Consider the following 16,345-nt stretch of genomic DNA (forward strand, 5'->3'; position numbering starts at 1 on the left):
CCCCGGCCCCGCCCCGGGACCGGCCCCGCCCAGCTCCTCCCGCCGCGCCGGCTCCGCCGCTGCTGCCCAGGTAAGCGCGGGGCGCCGGGCGCCCGTCCCGGGCAGGTGTGAAGCGAGGGGAGCTCCCCGTGCAGGGTCGCTGCCCAGGGCCGCACCGCACCTTGCGCCGGGGGAAGCGGTCGGGGGGTCGCTGCTACCCCCAGGGGCGGGGGCACCGGGGGTATCTGGGGTATCGGGGGCACCGGGGCGCGCGGCGGGCCCGGGGGCTCCTCTACAGCCGGAGCTGCCGGCGGGGCCGGGGCAGGCGGTGCGAGAGCTCCGCATGTCTCCGCATCTCTTCTGAGATGCAGCAAATGCCCAGGAAATCAAAGCGGCATAAAAATGGGTCACGGAGAAAAGCTGCGTTTGTCCTGAACGGCGTTTAGGTCCCTGTGTCATGTCCTCCCGCCAGCGCGTTCTCAAAGTTTGTTTCCCCCTGACCAGGGATCTTTCCTGCAGAGGGGTGAATGTCTTTGAGCTGAAGAAAGGTAGATAAGATTAAACATTAGGAAGAAATTCTTCACTATGAGGATGGTGAGGCAATGGCAGAGGTTGCTCAGAGAAGCTGTGGCTGCCCCTGGATCCCTGGCAGTGCCCAAGGCCAGGCTGGACAGGGCTTGGAGCAGCCTGGGACAGGGGAAGGTGTCTCTGCCCATGGCAAGGGCTGTGGAAAGGTATGAGCTTTAAGGTCCCTTTTAACCCAAGCCATTCCATGATCCTGTGTGTTTCTTCCAACTCATGACGTTCTATGGTTCCACGAACTGCATGGTCTCCTTTGAGAGGGAACATCTGAGTGTGAGGAATGGAGCTGGACTGTGGTGTTATACTGTAGCTGTTAGTCGTGGAAAACATTGCTGGGATAAACTCCTGCCCTGCTCCAGCTCCTGTGGGGAATGAATGCATATTGCTTTTGTGCAATGGGGACCTGGCAGTGACAGCACAGCAGGGGCTTAGCTGCCTGTGGTGGAGCAAATGAGAATTAAAGGTCTCTCGTGTTGTGAAATGATTTGATTTTTGCATAGATCACTCTTCATCCGGGGAGAATTTCCAACATTTATGATTTTTATTGGCAGATCTTTACGATCTGAGCCAAATCCCATGATTAATGATTTCCAGTCTAGCTCACAAAGGTGTGTGGAGGGGTGGCAGTGATAGTGCTGCCGAATGAGCCTTTAACCTGGAGCCGGTAAATTGCTGAAGCAGCAGCCAGGAAAACAATCCTGCCTTGATGGTGCTCTGACACGGCGTTCCCGCTGCACTTCTTCGGGAGCCGCGGGGTGCATTAAACGGCAGCTTTGTAGCTGTCTGTGCGGCCGCTGACACAAACTCCTGGTGACAAGGTGAAGTGCACCAGGGCACGTCAGTCCCTGCCCGCATCCCTGCGCTGAGACGGGGCCGCGCAGCCCATCGCTGCTCCCGCCGTTTTGCAGCGGGACTTCTGCTTCTTGGGACTGTTTGAAAGGAAATCACCCGGCAAAGCCGAACCCGCTGCTTTCTCCAGGTGGGCGTAAAGCAAATCTTGGATCCCACCAGGAAGTGGCTGGAGAGATAAAGCTTTGGCAGGGAGGGCTATACTGAGGGGGCTGGGCAAACAAGGTGGAGGACAGAACAGGAGGCGAGGGAGGGGTCCAGTGCTGCTCTGGGGATGTCAGAGTTACCGTGTGTCAGCAGCTGAGGGACCCTGAAGCAGAAGTCAGGCAGCAGGATGTCATCATTTGGAACGGGTATGGAAATGGCAGGAAAGTGGAAATGGGAGGGTTGGGCAGAGGGAAGAGGAAGCTAGCTGGAGAGCTATCAAGGGGGATGCAATACAACAGGGGGAAGAATGGGGTGAAAAGCTAGAGAGTGAAGAGGAGGTTGGGGTACCAGGGAGACAAGAAGATGGGGTTCCTGTGTGCCAGCCCCCTTGATTTTGGCTCATCTGTTCCATGGGCAGAGGGTGGGCAGCAGTGCATTGCATGTCTGTACAGTGTTACCATGTCCTGTGTGCAGCATCTTTGAGGTGGAGGGACAAGAAGCAGTGACATGAACACAGGGGCAATCCCCCAGTTGGGCACCCCATTCTGGAAGGCTGATCTGCTGGTCTGGGAACCACAGCTAGGGGTTGTGGGACTCTCTTTTCATCCTTTGTAGTGTGATTTCTGACAAAAATGGTAACTTCAGAATGGAGACCATTTGTTTTCATCCTCATATTATTTTAAAAATACGAGCTCTCCCTGCCCTAAAAACATCATCCCCTGTCACGCTGTCTTCTGTGTGACTTGATTCTCTTCCCACTGTCTCCTTTTCTCTTGGCAGGCAAGCCCTGTGCCCCTCCCTGGGGTCAGAGCAGGCTGCTGCGGGTGGCGTTGATAACACAGAGTGCACAGCATGGTCCACGGGGTGGGGGTAGAGCCTTGGGCTCCCCAGTGCTCCAACCATGCCTGGGCTGTGCTCAGAGTCCTGTGTCCTGTGGAGAGAGCTGCTTTTTTTGGCAGCAGAATCTGGCTTGCCCTGGAGACAGGGCAGTTTGATTTTGCTGAGCCAGACCTTGCTGGGAAACATGGGGGTTCCTCATTGAGATTATGGGCTGTGGCACCCAGGGTGTTGCAGTAGGTGGAGGATGGACCCCAGGATGTGCAGAGAGGGGAGCTGCAGGCAACTCAGGGTGTCAGTAGGACTTTGTGCCAGTGGCTGCTGTGGTTTTTGGGGGAGTTGATCTCTGCAGGGTGGTGAGGATGGTAGGAAGATGCCTGTAGTCTGTGGGACACTGGTAGTGTGGCTGTGCTTGGACAAGAGCTGGAGCCCAAATACTGTTTCACCACCACTCTGCACCATGAGGAGTGTGGTGTCTTCACTGTGGGGTCTGTGCTGGTTTCTGCTCTGACAGACTTTGTGGAGACGGACTGAGGCTCTGCCACACCAGTGGAGACTGGCTGATTTTGGGGAGGGAAGGAGGTAAGCTGTGGGAGAGTGCTGGTACAGCTCTGGGCTGAAGCCTGGTCCCTGGCAGGATCACTAGGACCAGGAGGATACTGGAGCAGAGGCAGGTGTGCTGCTTGGTGAACTGCAGGACTTGTGGGATCCACCTTATATATTTTTATTAATGTCCTTTGCCCACAAAGCAGCTGAAACTGGCTGAGGAGTTGGAGGTGGAAAGCACCACTGGTGGCTGGAGTTGCACCACTGAACACAGATGGAGGAGGAGTGAGCACGAGACTGTGCATGGTGGCACTAATGTGAAACAAGAGTGGGCCTTCAGGATACGATGGAGAAGGACAGTCTGGGTGTACTCATCAAGCACAGGGGGATGTGGAGTCACCACTCTAAAGTCTTTCTAATACTGGCACAGGTATGGAAGAACCTGGTGAGGGTGATGGCTTAGTTCCGACTAAACACTGTGGGAGTCAAACTAGAGCAAATCCCCAGAAAAGTGAGAGAAATGGGCAGCCCTTGAAAGAGCACACCATGACTTGAGTCTGGTGCATGAGGGCTGGTGACATGCCAGGGGTGTGTGGTGGGTCAGGGTGGGTATGTGTCTGGCTGGGATGGAGACAGAGGTGATCATGGGGCTGAGGGATGGGGTCCTTGTTAGGTGCCATTGTGTGTGGTGAGAAGGTAGATGGGAAAGAACGCTCTGGGTCCTGCTGATATTCAGGACCAGGTGGACCAGAGTCCTTGTGTCTAGGGACCAGAGGACATGGGACAGACTATGCTGTGTGGGATGGGCTGGAGAGGCTGTGGTGGGATCTGTGCTGCACTTTGCTTGTAGGGTGTGACCAAAACAGGTCTGCTGCTGGGACTGCTCCATGGCTCCTGCTGGCCTTGTGTTAAAGACAATATTTTGCATGTATGGAGAATTGGCAGGACTGTAGTGGATAGGGTATGGTTTGGGATCAGGGCTTGTTTTTTCCCACAGCAGGGACCAGAGTCAGAGCCAGCTCTTCTCTGCAAGCATGGATGGTAACACCAGATGCTCTGAGGCTCCAGCTGCCCCCTCCTCTTGTGTTCCTGCTTGGGGGATGTGGAACCAGCTTGCAGAGCTGGATGTGAATGGCTGGAACAGGCACATGGTACCCTTCATTCTGCAGAGCAGACAAGCAAGTTTTCCAGATGTTGAGCTCAGTCCTTAAACAGAGCAGAAAAGAAATTACTTGACCTGTACACTTTAGAGACATCCATGAAGGATGTCTCAATAAGAAAGTGCTGAGCTCTTCAATTAGCTGTAACATCGTTCTGAGTCCAAAAATTATCTCAGGAACTGAAAAAGCTCCTGAAGGACAAAGTTCTTGGGGCAGAAATAAGCAAATGTTTGCAGACAACAGAATCCAGATTCAATAAAAAGAAAACTTTATTGTATGCAGGAGCAGTTAAAAACCAGCAGCTCCTGTTCAGTGCAGAGCTGTTGGACATTGCCTTAGAAGACCTATGGTACAAGTGACTGAAAGCTAGGAAAACAAAGCTGCCATGGGGAAGAGAGGTGGAGAGATCACACACACAGCTGGACTCCTGGCCCTACCACAGCAGGGAATCCCTGGCCAGAAACAGCCCTGAGGAGCCTGGCAAGGGGAGATGTTTAGAGCTGTAGAGGAAGGCAAACGCTCCCTGGCACTTGTGCCAGTCTCCAAGGGAGACCCTTCCTGACCCCAAACTGGCAATGAGCTGTTACCTGAGCATGTGAGCAACCCCTGTGCCTGACCCCTGTGGCTGTCATTGCTCCAGGGCACAGCACAGCTGCCTAATCCCTTTCCTTCCTCTACTGGAGGCACCTCAGGGGGGCTCAGCACCACAAAATACTTCAGAAATGAGGTATCTTGGGAGTAAAAATTAACTTCCAGTCCCACCACGAGACCATTAGTGCTCCAAAGTATTGAGGAAGTGAAATCTTTGAACATCTCCTTTTGTTCCCATTTTTAATGAGTGCTGCATCTGGCAAATGTGTGGATGGGTACGTCTGTGGTGGTCTCCAGATGCCAGGAATGGATTTTCTTGTTCTTTGTATACTATTGAATCTTCTTTCCCACTGATACCCATCTAAAAAGGTCTTGTACCCTTGAGGACCCTCAGATGTTAGTGGGTCCTATCATGACCAGTGTTGGGTCCATTGTCCAAAGCTTAAGGCAGAATTAGAGTTCGATCCAGGCTGGTATGTCACCCTGCTCACAGCTGGAATTGGGTCAGATGACCACTAGAGACCTCTTCCGGCCTGAATTCTTCCATTATCATGGGCAGAAGGTGCAGAGCAAGAGGTGCCACACTGATGGGAGATGAATACCAGCCAGCATAGTCATGACCACAACTGCCTTGGGGCTGCCATGTTAGTGCTCCCTGCATTAAAAGCTGCTGAGAGGTGTAATGTCTCTTTCATTGGCCCTTTGATCCCACTCTCTTTGAGAAACAGCCATCCCAGGGCTCACACTGCCTACATCTCCTTTGTGGTTTTCATTAGTTCTCCAGTACTGAGGAGTTCTCCCTGGACCTTGGTGAAGCTCTCCTCCTCATCCTGACAGAATGTCTTTGGGACATATCTCTTGTTGACCTCTGCTTTGAGATCCTGGTGTGTATCTGAAAAGAGACCTTCCTCATCCTCACTTGTGTGGACCTTGGCTTTCCATGGACTTTCAGCCCTTCTCCTGCAGACTGGTGATGTCAATGAAGAGGCAGAAGTCATCTCCTTGAGAACAGAGCAGATCCTAGATGTCCCACTTGTTCACTGAATTCCATTGGTTCTTCAGAAACCTCCTCAAAGGTCTTCTAGGTGCTCTGCCAGGTTGTCCCCAGCTTTCCTCCAGATCCTGCTGCAGAGCACTGCAGAGGAAGCAGAGAGCTCACCTGTGTGGAGAAGAAAAAGTCCTTGTAGTCTGGTTTGATGGACTCATTCAGGCATTTCCAGCTGTGGGAGGAAGTCAGCCCAAGCAGTAGTGTCTGGACATGAAGAGAGGAGAAAGGCTGGCTGAGCACCTGATCCTGAGCTCCCTGGGAGAATGGATGTTGGATATTGGTGATGGCAGGATGGGAGGACCCATTGTTGTTTGGTTTCCTTGGAATGATGGGCATGTTTCTGAGCTTTGGGAACCTGAACTGTGTCCCAGCAGACCTAGGGCTAGCTTGGGTTGGTCCTAAGAGGAGGACAGGGCAGGAGGAGATGCAGCTGTGGGAGGACCAGGGCTGTGCAAAGCCTGGAGAATCTGGGATTGTAAGACCCAGGGACAGAGGTGTTTATTATTCTGGTAGCCATATCCAGGATCCTCAGGAGCTGGCAGCTGCTCTAGCATCTTTGTCTCCTCCATGCTTCAGCCCCAGAGCAGGGTCCCTTGTCTGAGAGCATGTGGTGAGTTGTCACCAAACCCCTGCCTTCTCTGGCACCCCCTGCTAGCCCCTGGTGCTGGGAGATCACATCAGTCATCTTCTTGATGACACTGGGAAGTCCCACATTACTGAGGAGAGGAAACTTGGGTCCAGGACTTGAGAGGTGGGGACAGAGGGATGGGGAGGGGACAGAGTTGCCTTGAGAGGTGGAGAAATTCCCTCTGTGTGTCCAGGGGACCAGGAGAGGGGACTTGTGCTGGGCAAGTGGGAAGGGAATGGGAAGCAGCCCTCTCGCCTCTTCTTCCTTTGGTGGCACCCAGAGCTGGTATGGCCAAGGCAATGGGGGTCAGGGTGATGTCCACAAAAAGGTGAGTGTGCAGACAGAAGCTCGGTGAGGGGGTCTGGAGGAGCCTGGAGAGGGCACAGGGGCAGCTGGTGCCCATGTGCAGCAGGCCCCCCTCACACAGCAGATGAATCACAGCTGAGGCACTCAACAGTGGCACAAGTGTATCTCTGCTCAGTTGTTCAGTGCTCCACAGAGGTCTCCAGCTGGAGCAAGCTGGGATGGCAAACTGACATCTCTGGGAAATGTCCATGTCACAGGGCATGACGTGGTGCTCATATCTCTGCCAGATTTCTAGGCAGGCGATGCAGGATTACTTACAGCAGCAGGACAGATGCTGCCAGATGCTGCAGCTGGATGGGAGGGACCTGGGTGCCAGGTAAGGAAATGATACTGGGGCAATAAACACAAACTGATGCTCAGGGGAAAAACATTTTTTATACCTATGGTGTACTAATACAGCTGTGTAGTTATATAGTTGCCACATTAGCTCTTGGAAAGGATTTTGGAGTCACAGCAGAGCACTTGATTAAAACAGGAGCCTGGGGCACTGCAGAGAGCAGAAGCACAGTGCTAATAATAGCTCTGCCAGCACTGCACTGCTCAGAAGTGGTGCAGGCTCTGGATTCTGCTCTGAGCCCAGCGGGAAGTGCGGGCTGGAGTGTCCCTGCCTTGCAGCCCTGCTCCTCCTGCCTGCTTGTGGCAGATGGGTGCTGTTCGCCATGCTTGGGCAGTGGTCACTAGGCTGAGCCAGGTGGGCTGTCTGATCTGATACCCCTGACTTGCACTGAAGCTTGATGTTGCCATATTTTACATATTTTGCTGCCGTGCGGGGGAAGCGCTCATGGTCATAGCACTAGACTGTTTCCCATGTTTCTCCTGTTAGATAATTTTTCCAGTTTTTCCTGTTGGGAAGCAGGCTGGTGTCCCTGGTTGTATGCTTGGGCAGTGCTCTCTGAGGATGATGGAGTTCTGCAGACAGCCTGGTGTAGGGGCCAGGTCTTCATTCACACTAGAGTTTTTAGGGATGGGACTAGTGTGTTCTTCAGCACCACATCAGTTACCTCATATTTTGGTAGCCCACTCCTTCTTGCCCCCTCTAAGCAGATGCTGAAGGTGTTACTGTTCAGCTGTGTGCCACAAAGTGTTGTTTTGTTCAGGGAACAGATGATGAACTGGTTTACTGAGCATGGACACCTTGTTCAGGTCAGGCTGTCACCCTTCAGGACCAGCAAGGTTTTACAGGTGATCCTGTGTTCAGCTACATTGTGTTGGATATATGGCCTTATTTCCTTCTCCTAACAGAGCTTATGGTTTTGGCCATGAATCCTGCTGGATCCAGCTCTGGATCGATACCTCTGGATGCCACTAACAGTGACATGGCCCTATTGTGTCCCCTGAGGGTGGGTGGTGCCTTTCTGCAACCATCTGAGTCTCAGGTGATTCTAAAGCATCTCCATGTGCTTGCTGGGACTGAGGCTGGGAGCAGCCAGGTGGCTTCTCCTCTGATGTCATCAGCTGAAATCCTACCAAGAACCATTTTGGTTTTGCCAGGGGAACTCTAGGAGTGGAGAAGGGACACCTCTGATAGCAAACACTTCCCTCTGACCTGCTTTGGGAGGTGCAGATGTCTCAGTTCGTTGGAAAGACTGGAGGGACCATCAGTGAAGAAATCAGGAGATATGCAGTGGGCTTGAGGGGATGGCTGCAGATTGCCATCTTTAAGGTCCAAACAAAGCAAAAACATCTTGGATGAATGGGTGACATTCCAACATTCAGGAACTCTGACATCCTCCTAAGTCCTTGTTAAAACCAGCCAGAGCAGCTGGAAACCAGTCCCACATCAGCATCTCTGGGAGGGTTGGAGAAGTTGGAATGCTTCTCTGGTGAGGCATATTTGGGAGCTACCCTTCTGCCATCTAACCCACCGCCTGTCCAGGGGTTCCTGCTGTGGTCCTCCATATGTGCAGCATCCCAAGGGAATGCAGCATGGTGCCAGGGCACTACTTGCGTGGGGCATGATCCTGTCTTGTCGCCACAGTGTCCACTTCTGTTGCAGGAAGTCCAGTGCAAAGAGCTGATCTGGGTTAGTGGGGACTTGGCTTGCTCCTGAGGCACCAGTGGCAGTATTTTATTATACGCACTATGTTGTTGTCCTGTGTCACTGATACATCAATGACCCAAGACTTGGTTTGCCTGGTACAAAGCTATTTTTCCTTTCTTTCTGCTGGTTCTGGCAAAGGGCCAGCTACTGCATGTGACATCCCCACTCCGTTTTCCCCCACTGCTCCCAAATCTTCCCACGCATTTATGCACCTTCTTAAATGGTAGCTTTTTTTTGTATTTGCTCTTGTATAAACATTGTCATGCTACTTTCCTGGGATGCTCTTGGGAGAAGAGCTCTTCCTTCTGCATTTAATAATCTTTCTTTGCAGAGTATCAAATAGCACATGCCTGCTTTGCACCATGGGCAGGGCACCAGGCTTGTGTTCCTCTATAGCTTGGATTGCTTATTCAACATAATTCAGGCTCTGAAGCTGCTTCTGCAACACAGCTGGGAATGAGCAGAGGTGATGCTATGCATGGAAGAGGAGCTGGAAGTTGTGTTTTGGAGGGATGTAGCTGAAAATAGAGAGGGATACATCCTGATATTTTGAGTTGATGTTTAAGCTAGGGAGAGAAGGTGCTTGGTATCTCTCTCCTGGCACTTCTCTAATTTCTTCTCATTATAAAGATTTTGAGGCATTTTATAAGCTACAGAAAAACCTACTTTGCCTGTCTCAAAATATAATTCAGAAATTGTATTTATCTTCCTGCCCAGATCAGAGGGCTTTTTGAAAAATATATGGCAAAACCATAGTAAATCAGTTGAATTCATGACTGAGTAAAACAAATGAAATATACTATTTTATTGCCAGTGTGTTGGATGACTCTTTGCTGTTTTCAGCCATGGAATGAAATTGGAAAGGTTTATCTAAATTCTTAGTCTGTACCAAATTTGAGAGCATCTCAAGTCAAAGCTAATAAGAGAAACACAACTTGACTTTAAAAATTAAAAAAAAAAAAGGTCTCAATAGTGTAAAAAAAGGACATTGATGCAAATGGTCTGATAGCAGAACCCCTTTCTCTAAATAATTAATTGTTCCTAAGCCAATGGCATTTCTTCAGGTACGAGCATAACTGGCATAGGGGAACTTCCAGGACTGTACAATAGAATAGAATTCTTTTTTCAATCCCCTAATAATAACACAAAACCCCCAACTGAAATGTATTTATGGTTCAGTCATTGTATTTGTGCTGTGACCTGTGTGCTTAAAGCTTTAATTCCCAAAGGCAGGGCTTTGGGAAGTTATTAAAGTCTGGCCATAAATGATATGAGGGTTTTTGTAATTAACTTTGATGACTGAATTTATAAACTTCATAACTGAATTTAGCGGTGTCTCCCAGCACGGCGATGTCCCCATGTCCCTCGGGGTGCCCACAGCGTGTGTCCGCAGTGCTGCGGGCAGCCTGGGCACGGCTTTGCTTCCCCTGCCTTCCGTACCAGCTCTCACGGAGCTTTTCTACCCAGCGCAGGTGGGGATCGACGCGGGAGCCGGGACTCCTCCTGTACCATGCGAGGATGTGCCCGCGCTGACTCGCCCGCCCCCGCTGCCCGTCCCGCCCGGCGCCATGGGAGGATGCTTCTCCAAGCCCAAACCAGGTGACTGCGCTCTGCGCCGGGCCCCAGCCACTGCCCCCTGGGAGAAGTAGGTCAGCGGTGGACGCTGGCCCGGGGAATGTTAATGCTTGGCTCCTGCAGGGAGGATTACTGCACTCTTAATCCCCCCAAATTCCTCAGTGCTCTCACTCCCAGGCAGGGAGCTGTGGGGTGTTGCAGCATTGCCAGGGGGGTGGTAGGTGGGTGGGAGGGGACCTCACCCTGTACCGTGAAGGAGGCATTTCTGCCTGGTCACACTGCCTTGTTCTTCACTACCCACCTGCTTCTACCTTTCTGCCAGATCTGGAGCAGAGTTGCTCCCCTCGTGCCCCAGTGTAGGTTTGGGTGACAGCTATCCCAGCATAGACACGTGAGGCTCCTGCACCTTCCTTCTGCCACAGTTTTGGCACACTGGCCAGCCCTTACTTCTTTCCCTGTGGGAAGGGAATGACTTGGGAAGGAGCAGACCAGGTCCTGGAGCTGCTCTGCTTTGGGGATTTTATTTTCTCGGTGAAGCTTGTCCATCTGTACTGCTTTCAGTGGGGAAGGAGGCTGTAGACACGTGGACATCAAGGATTCTCCCCTTGCCTGGCACATTCCTTCCATGGCTGGGCTGGCTGGGCTCCCTGCTCTCTACAGTTTGGGGAAGGTTGGGTGTATGTGTGAGGGGCAGGGGTGGTGCCAGGCAAACTGGCTGGTTGAGGGGGGCCTGGTGTGGAAGTGTCAATGGTCAGCCTTGTCCTGAGCAGGCTGGGCATGAGCAGGCACTGCGTGATCACCCATACTCTCACCCCTGGTGGCACCTGCACGGCCCTGGCACAGGACCCCAGGGTGCGAAGGTTGGTCCTGTCAGTGTTCCTGAAGCTGCCATGGAGGAGTGCTCCCAGCTCCCATCCTGCAGCTTGTTTTGGCCACCTCAGAGGGAGCTTAGGGTGACCTGGTCCTTGTTACTTGCTTGTGTCCTAGGGCAAGGGGAATCAGAGAATGGTGATGATCTATCACACTGGTCAGCATCCCCGTGTAGCCTTTGTGGGTGGAAAGATGTCTTTTGGGGACCCTTTCTTGATAGTTCGCCTTCACTGTCTGAGACAGGAGGGATTTCAGGTTGAAGGACTAAAGGGGTCAGAAGGGCAATAGAAGTTGTGTCTCACTGAGCATCCATGGAGTGAGGTCCCTGCCTTTAAGCAAGGCACAATGAGAAAATAAAGGTGGCTTTCTGTCCTTGACCTGTACTGTGATTATGTTATGGGTCACTACTAAGGTAATATGGCACTGGACACTCTGACCTGTAAGTTTTCTCTGTGAGAGACCTGTTTATGTGTTTCCTTAAAATGTTTGAGGAGCAAAAACACATCCAGGAATAAATGCCTTTGTTGGCTAAACTTGTGACAAACTCTGCTATGAGCTCCTCTTAATTTTGTATCCTATCAGCAAAACTGTTTAATCTTGGACCAGTGTTGGAACACCAATGCTCAGTTTTCCTTAGCTGCAGATTTTTGCAGCTAAGAGAGAGATCTGTATTTGCATAGCAGAGCCAAATGCCTGAAAATGCCACCCTGCAATGCATCTCCATCCCTCAGCTCTGGTTTGGATTAGCATCTTCAAAGGCTTTGCACAAGCCTTCTGCAGCCCTTGGGTAGCTCACCACTGGCTGCAGGGCTTCATCCCAGGCTTATAAAACCTGCAAATGCAAGGAGGTAAACAGAGGCATTTGAGGATACTGATTGTTCTAGCAAAGGGCTTCACTGATGCTTCATATGGGAATTGTACAGTTTTAGAGCTGAGTACTGGACTTTACTATTCGTCGTCTGAATAAGAAGCAGGGACAGAATAGAGCTATTTGCTCCATCAGTGCTCTTTCCACATGAAGGGAATATTTTGGATGCAGCCTGAAATGAACAGAATTGATTCAGGCACTTTTTCAAGGTGTACATGAGATCTTTATCCGCTCCACCTCCTTCATTATAAGAGAGACCCTGAGAACCCTCAAGATAACCTTGGCACTGTACACATAACACCTTTTGATGGGCAGATGAGTGATACAAGAGCTCTGGGGAATGGAGTCCCTAAGTAGCTGTGCTGACTGTACTGCTGGCCAGCTGTGAGGTCTGGCTGCTGCTGCAGCGCCCATCCCTGTCCAGATATTTCAGTGTTTAATTAAGAGCTTATGTCCAAACAGTGAAGTAATCTGCTGTTATCTCCAGTGCTGCAGTCCCGTGATGCCAGATCCTCTTCTGAAGGCCCAGCTCTCAAACTCTCCTCGGGTTTGTCTCGGCTGTGTGATGCATTGGGGTGAGCTGCCCAGCTGGCAGCCTCCATGGTATCCCAGCACCTGCTCCCACAGTGCAGCCAGATCAGGATAATGGGTGTTAGGAACCATTATGTGGCAGCTCTGTGTGAGCTGCAGCAGCTCTGTCTTTGCCCTGGGTATTGGGAGAGTGGCTTCAAAACCTATAAATTTTGATTCTTCTTCTGCTGGGCTCAGTGTTTGATGGCAGGGAAGTCGCTTCCCAGCACATGGGGTGTCTTGGGGTGGGCTTCACCCCTTGCATGGAGGATGCATTTATCAGGGGATGTGCTCCCTGCACACTGCTTCACACTGCTGGAGGGTGCTGGAGGGAGTGCCATTGGCTGTGTTACCTGAGCTCGGCTCTGAGCTTGTCCCCAGCCTTGCTTGATAAGTCCTACCTCATGGTTTTGGACTGTAGCATTTGCTGACAGAGCATCTGCAGAGGGAGAGCAGAGACAGGCACATTTGACATGGTGGTTTTGTCATTGGCTCTGTCATTTTTAAGAGAATGATAGAATCATGGAAGGGTTTGGGCTGGATAGGTCTGTAGAGACCAAGTAGTTTCAACCCCCTGCTTTGGGCAGGACACCTTCCACAAGACCATGTTGCTCCAAGCCCTGTCTAGCCTTGGAAGGAGGGGAGAAGTGGTCGATAGAAATGGTTTGGAATCTCTTTGAGACCACCTGAAGTCACTGTCATTGGAGCTTGCAGTTGAGGTGGGGTGGGCAAGCCCGGGGGATGCCTGGAGAGTACAGCTCTGGCAGGGCACAATGAGCCCTAAACATGTCCCATGGTGGTGGATTTGCTCTGTGTTGGCTTTGGGAAAACAAACCCTATTGGGGTAAACAGATTTCTGGCTGTGCCTGCTGGTCCCTCCAACATCATCCCTTGATGCATTTCTCATTTCTACTGCTCCCAAAGCTGTTGGCACCATACAGCCAGCATCAGATTGTTCCCTGCCCTCAGTGCTCCTCTGCCCCTGTGCCTGCAGCCCTGACGTGCATTGCAGGGTTTTGGGACTGGGGAAGGCAGACACACTGCTCTCCCCTTGCCAGCTCAGCTCCTCCATCCTCTGTAGCTAGGCATCTTCATCTTATTCAGACTTCCCTTGGCTCAGTTCAGCTCTTGGTTCATGTAAATTCTATCTTCCCATATTAGCTCCATATTTTCCTGGTTTCTAGTATCTTAAATATCTGGTACCTGGAGGTACAACCTCTCAAATGGCCCCATATCCATAATTTAAATTTAGCCTCCAGAGGGACTCTGAGCCATACTGGGAACCCAGTCCTGTGATAAAGAAGTATTGGGGCATCCAATTGCCCTAATTTTTTAAAAATAATGCCTGTGACCCTGCACTGCACTCCAGCCATCTGTCAGTACCCTGCTTTGGGATCAATGTCAACAGTTCCAGTCTCATGTCTAAAGTACCTCTCCAAGAGCAAGCAGAGACTTTGACTAGTCCCACCAGGCTGTGAATAGTGATGGAGAAGGAATAAATTTACAGGAGATGCAATGGGATATTAAGGATTGACTGCTTGGGTGAATGACATCAAGGCAAACACAAGAACATTGTGGCCACAAGAGAAAAACAACACCTGAGCTAACAGTGATAAATGGTGTTGGGACATGGTTCCTGATTGCATGTGAAGGATGCTCAACCTAAAGGCTGAAAAACTGGGAGGAAAAAAAAAAAAGGTCAAAATTTATAGTCTAGTCAAGAGCCTGCATTTTAAATGATTCTGTGACTTTGAGGAGCTGACTCAGGATTTTTGAGTAGTGAGAGCTTGCAGTGCTGAGGTATATATGAATATGTGTTTATGAGCTAATGCTCAGCTACTTTCTCTGCTTTTTTCTACATTCTTATAAAATACTTCCAGCCCTGGCCTTCTGGTTCTTCATCTATGTAAGTGTGTATCTATAGAGATATCTTAAAAATGTGCATGAATGTATACAAACACCTACACACACGTATGTATGTGTATAAGTGATGGTGGTGGCACAGGGCAAGCAGACACACCTCTGTCTCTTTTTGTCATCTATATCTATACCTATGCATATATACATTTCTATTTATATTTTCATCTATATCATCTATATCTATACCTTTATGCCCATACCTATGTATCAATATCCATATTTATATCCATATTTCTACCTATATTCCTGAGGAGTTGCCTACTGTCTAGATTTGTAGTAACATGCCTAAAACTTTCCAAACAGTTTGCTTTAAGGTCCAGACCCTCTTCTAGCAGTTATGGGATATGACTGTCAAAGAGCTGGAACACACTGGCCCCAGCCCCATTGTACCAGCTGGATTTGGTATTAAATTAAACTTGGGTTTATAAATATTTCATTTAAATGTCATTTTCCCTGATGGTAACTGAACCAGTTTGCTGGATCAGCTCAGGTGCTGCTTAGCACTGGATTCCTGGAGGGATCATCCCTTGGGAATGCAGGTTTCAGGCCAGAGGGACACCCCATGAGGGGTTGAGAGGCATGAGAAGGAGGAGGAGATGGGAGTAAAAAGGGTTGCTGAGAGGCAAGTGGTGAAATGTGGGGCCCGAAATAGGAAAGGGAAGATTTTACAACTCTTTTTCTTTTCCTCTGGACATTTGTACAGCAGTGTTGATGGATGCCAACTGGGGATGGCTGAGTGCCAGAGACTTGCTGCTTCCTGCATATGTTTTTCTAACTGAGGAAGAAGGGAAAAGCTCAGAGCTACATTTCCATCTTCATCCCTGCAGGTTCATTTGCCTGTGAATCAGTGGGCACTCCATGTGCTCACCTGACCCAAATGTGCTCTGTAAAACAAAGTTCTGGGGCATCAGCCAAGTAAGAGATGGGAGTTGTTACCTGCAGGGTGAAGTCACTGATCTCTATGTCCCCCTCACCATTAGGGCTCAGAGCCATCAGCTTTACCCAACCTTTGTCTCATCCTGCGACATGGTTTGGCTCCGCAGTCTGGCTGCAAGGATGCACCAACACATTTACTGCAGATTGACTGTGAAATCATATGACATCAGCCTCCTGTTTCTTGGGGCAGAAGTATTTCACTGGGACTGGCATAAGTGGGTATTCATTATATTTCCAAACTCTGTCCTGGAATATCTACGTCTGCTTCTCCCAGTGCCCTAGGAAAGAGGTGCTTATGGGGAGCAGCCTCTTCCCTGGGTGCCTGCAGCAGCCAGGCTGCTTCTCTAGAGTTCTAGGAACAGATTTTCTCATAGCAATGTGGGGTTTTTAATTTATGGTGCAAGACCTATTCATTTGCATTAACTCCTGCAGCTGCAAGAGCACAGCAGAAGGTGGTGCTTTCTGTTGGTTCAGCATTCATACACAGAAAATCACTTTCCTGGATCTGTCTGTCACTACCCTTGGTGAATCATACACAGGTGAGCACAGGGATTTGGCACTTTGGCAAAAAGCCATGCATCCCTTGTCTTGCTGAGCAGGCACAAACAGCAGAAACGTGAAGGACTCCTGAGACAGCTGCCTGCCTCCAGGGCATGAATGGCCATGGCCACTCCCTTTTCTCCCTTCCAAAATGAACGACTTTCTCCCTGACTTGTTCTTCCATTGTTCTCTCAATATTCTTGCAATAAAATGCTTGGGACAGCAGTTGAGGCTGGGAAGACCCAGCATCCCTATCATTCACAAGCCTTGCTGAAAGGCTTCCCTTCCTCTG

The 16,345-nt window shown here is 50.4% G+C and overlaps 1 protein-coding gene across 3 annotated transcripts in view; it reads left to right on the top strand.

Moving 5' to 3' along the window:
* The first annotated feature begins 14 nt into the window (after positions 1 to 14).
* Positions 15 to 16,345, top strand: part of AIFM3 (apoptosis inducing factor mitochondria associated 3) — a 55,650-nt gene continuing 39,319 nt past the window's right edge. Inside the window, exons 1-3 of one of the 3 annotated variants that reach the window (XM_039726101.1) lie at positions 49 to 70; positions 3,144 to 3,370; positions 10,247 to 10,373. In XM_039726101.1, the coding sequence (XP_039582035.1) occupies positions 3,287 to 3,370; positions 10,247 to 10,373 (211 nt within the window). In that variant the 5' untranslated portion in view covers positions 49 to 70; positions 3,144 to 3,286. Of the gene's footprint in view, positions 71 to 3,143; positions 3,371 to 10,246; positions 10,374 to 16,345 lie in introns of all 3 variants that reach the window. The other 2 variants (XM_039726100.1, XM_039726103.1) reach the window with 2 other exon arrangements.

The sequence above is a fragment of the Passer montanus genome, unplaced genomic scaffold, assembly GCF_014805655.1.
Source record: "Passer montanus isolate IOZ18808 unplaced genomic scaffold, ASM1480565v1 scaffold57, whole genome shotgun sequence".
NCBI lineage: Eukaryota > Metazoa > Chordata > Aves > Passeriformes > Passeridae > Passer > Passer montanus.